This window comes from Oculina patagonica, unplaced genomic scaffold (genome assembly GCF_052425735.1).
Source record: "Oculina patagonica isolate OP01 unplaced genomic scaffold, crgOcupat unplaced1001, whole genome shotgun sequence".
NCBI classification, from domain to species: Eukaryota; Metazoa; Cnidaria; class Anthozoa; order Scleractinia; family Oculinidae; genus Oculina; species Oculina patagonica.
Genome location: NW_027556976.1, coordinates 1 through 3,972, shown reverse-complemented (window position 1 = coordinate 3,972; position 3,972 = coordinate 1). Strand labels below are relative to the sequence as shown.

Here is a 3,972-nt window from a genome sequence, read left to right as displayed (position 1 = left end):
ATACTTAAAACAAAAAACAAAGCAAGGACGCTGAGGACTGACCGACCTAGAATGACCTAAATCTTCCGCCAAAACCTATATATTCCATGAACATCCCATAACAACCCGCGACCCTCTGAAAAGTGCTGTCAGAATATTAATTTCCAACTAATTCATTCATTCAAACGTAAGAAATTACATTTTCCAGAAAAGTGCAAACTCTCTGACTCATGAGAGTCAACTCTCATCCTGGTTTGGCCCAGGCTTAATGCAAAGGGATTCATTAAACCTTACCTGTCATGACATTTCCAATAGAATAATCTTTGACAACCTTTAGGCATCTGTTGGTTGTGCCACACAAATCCAGCAAACACGCAAACATGCCACACACAATTCCTGCACAACCCAGTGCCACAACCACTCGCAGGAGAAGGACAATGGTTTTTGTATAACAATATGACGCTGTAAACAACAAAAGAAAATGATTAAAAAGATTATAGAGAACACCTTACAAGCTGCACTATACCGATAATAATTATCGGGAATTATTCCTGCTAACTGCACAGTTTGGAATCATGATTTAAAATGCCCTCTGTGTCCCTCAGATTGTACATTTTCAGTTCTGATAACAATTATTTAGAATGTTTAAATTCCACTTTTTTCTAAGTCCAACATGTTTTATTTTTATTCAAACCCCAAAAAATCCTTGGATCATCCCCATCACTTGAAATCCCGCTTACCCCCCTGGGCACAAGAGCTGTCAAACTGTCATCTTCACTGTTCACCTTAAAGAAAAATCTGATTGAACATAGAGTATTTCTTTTAGCAATTGTTCCATCAGAACTACATTCTGGCTAAGTTTGAGAACTTAAAATATATATTTTTTTCATTTTGCATGCCTCTGGGTGATATCTGCAGAGGCCCCCTTTTAACTGACAAACACACAAGGTGGAAGTACACAATACAGTCTTAATTAGGACTGAAAATCATATTTAAAAACATATAAGATGACATTTTTGGCTTTTACCTTGATGGGGGATGTGGGCCGAATAAAAAAGACAGGCATGCAACCCTCCATGTTTATTTTTTTTATTATTTATTTTTAATAAACTTTATTGTTACATATGCAACAGAAAAATACAAAGGAAAAGAAATAAATAAATCAGTAAATAACAGAAATAGGCACTGGTAGCAAACAAACTAAAGTACAACATACAGTTGATAATGTTCGCGAGGGAACAAAACAGTGTTACAATTGCAGACATTGTTTACAATTTTTTACAAATTTTAGCCCTTACTATCATTAATAATACAATTATTTGACACTCAGCTTTGTATTTGCGTACAATTCTATTTTAATGAACCCAATTTCTATTTAATAATACTTAACACTATTATTGTTCTTGCTATATTATAAATGATGGGGCAGAGGCGACTATTCAGTAGAATATTAGTTAATTAAATGATTAAATGATGTTTTCAAATTTATAATTAATGAGTACCTTATTTATAAATTCCTGAATGTAGATGGCCTTGTTATTTACTTTGTTTGAATATATGTAATGGCGCATAGCTAAGGTGGTGTAATTAAATTTTTTCTTTATTGTCGTTTCATGGATGCTAGAGATAATACCGAACAAGAATTCCTCGTTGGTGGGACAAATCTGACAAGAGTTTGTTTCATTAAACCACTGCAAGCCTTTTTTGACAAAGGTTCTAGTAAATGGGCATTCAACAAAAGTGTGTTCAATAGAGTCTTTATCCCCACAATACAGGCATTCATCATCGGTTGTGATGCCAAATCTGAATAATTCTTTCTTCGTTACTACAACTCTATGGATAAATTTAAATTGAAACTCCTTTAGCTTAATGTCCTTACACACGTATTTGAGTGACTTGAAAATCTTACTCCAGGAGTCCTTAGTTAGCGATAGGTTTTCACTCCAGCGCTTGGGGCCAGTGTGATCCTGAGTATGAGTTTTGGAGGTGAACAGTTTGTAGAAATCTCTTGACCTTGCCTTTTCAAAATTAATTTGTGTAGAATCATCCAACTGGAAAGTGTTGTCATTAATGGTAAAAAAGTTTTTGTTAGAGGTGTTGGACTCTTTGGCTATTGACAGGAGGTGCTTTGGAATAGCACTGATCACTTGGAAATATTGAAGAAAGTTGGTTTGACATGAGTAAATACCGGAAAACTCCTGGAAGGTTAAAAAGTTGCCCGATTCAACTAGTAAGTCTACAATCGAAATGATGCCCTTAGTGGCTATTTGGCCACCGACTGCTCAAGTTAGGTCGCCATTGAAAAATTTAAGTCGCTAAATAAGGCAGACGCTTTCAATCCTTCTTCTCAATAAAAAAAATATTTTAGTCGCCAGGCTGGCGACTTTAATTCCAATTTAGTCGCCAGCTCCAAAATGTTAGTCACCATGGCGACTAAAATGGTCTTAACCTGGAGGGTTGGCATGTGTCAATTATCCTACTGGCTTATGCCTACTACCAGTCAATTTATAAGTCCCTCGATAATCGAATGGAGATGGCGAGCTGATTTCCACCTAAATTACTACAGTTCTGTCAAGAATAAAGAGCTATAACCCTAGTCTACCGTGACACACAGAGGTTGATCAACTGTAAACAGAGTATCTGATATCATTAATTTGAATATTTGCATATAAATACAGTTATGATGGCAAAATTCTTTTGAAACAATCTGTCACTGCACTGTCATGGTTAAGACAGGGAAGGAGGTTAATGTCATTTAATATTGGCAATCCCTCCGCTTGTTAGAGAAAGGAAGTCTAAGCTAATCATTCATCAAATAAACTTATGCTAAAGAAAAGCATTAAATTTCCGGGAAATAAAAAATAAACATACGTTTGTTAACGCTAGTCACCACGATACGATAATAGCGACAATAGACCACGTTGTTTTCGAATAATGTATTTTCTAAATACTAGTTGTTACGAAAATATGCTTCCTTTAGCAATACAGGATGTATAAACATGTTAAATTCAAACGTGATGTATTGATAACTGCGATCAAGTTTGTACAAGACGTCATAAGAGCGAGTTAGAACTTATTTAGGCTTCACCATAACTCAAACCAAAATAAACAGCAGAACACCAAACTTACTCAATTTCTCTGGATGTCTATATGCAATAACTTTATACATGCCAATGTACTTTCCTTCGCACTTTCCACTGACGATGTGAAGCCATTTTGGTTCAGCTTCAGCGATTGCAAGGAGCACCGCCGATGCAAGAGCGAAAAATGCGGAAACAATGTTACGCTCGTATTCTGGCTTTGGGCGACGCGAACTCCTGCGATTTCTGGGCCGTCGCCTTGAATAACTGCTCTGATAGGGGAAATATAAAGGTCTCGGTAGCATTCCAAAACATCCACTGTAGTGTCGAGATTCTTATGCCACTTTCACTAAGAACAAAACACAGCAAAACAATATGGCAGCTACAGAGTGGAAATATGCGAGTGCACTGGGGCGGGGAGAGAAAATTTTGATCACGTGACTAAATCACAGGCAACCCAAGCTCTTAAGCTCGCGTTCTTCAAGTTGCTCCAAAAAACCAGAACAGTTGCTTTTGACGAAAAAAGGGTTCTCGAAAATTGCCCCCCCCCCCCCAAAAAAAAAAAAAAAAAATCCAAAACGGTGCTTTTTATCAAGATAATTTCTCCAAATATATGCTAATTTCCCCTTTAAGGTAAGATTTCTAAGCAGTCCCATGCAATTTCACTTCAAAAGAAGTATATAAAAAAACATTGAATTACAAGGATTTCTTTCACTGATCCGTGAAGATATCGATGTTGTCACGTTTGCTGACGAGTTGTTGTAATGGGCCGAAAGTTGAATCGTCTTCGGATGTTCCTCGGAAATCTTGGGAAACTTACGTTCGAACATGTTCGGAAACTTTCGTATGGCCTTCGAGCAACACTCGCTCGGGCTCGACGCGATAGGAGCCTGGTATTGATTGTACTTCAACG

The 3,972-nt window shown here is 37.0% G+C and overlaps 1 protein-coding gene across 1 annotated transcript; it reads right to left on the bottom strand.

Annotated features, from left to right (window-relative positions):
- Positions 1–247: 247 nt before the first annotated feature.
- LOC144639508 (transmembrane protein 127-like) lies at positions 248–3,594 on the bottom strand. Its single transcript, XM_078498804.1, has 2 exons — positions 3,109–3,594; positions 248–441 (listed from the first exon to the last, which is right to left on the bottom strand). The coding sequence occupies exons 1-2, from the start codon at positions 3,362–3,364 to the stop codon at positions 263–265; spliced, it is 435 nt and encodes a 144-aa protein (XP_078354930.1). The 5' UTR covers positions 3,365–3,594; the 3' UTR covers positions 248–262.
- Between the last annotated feature and the right edge of the window lie 378 nt (positions 3,595–3,972).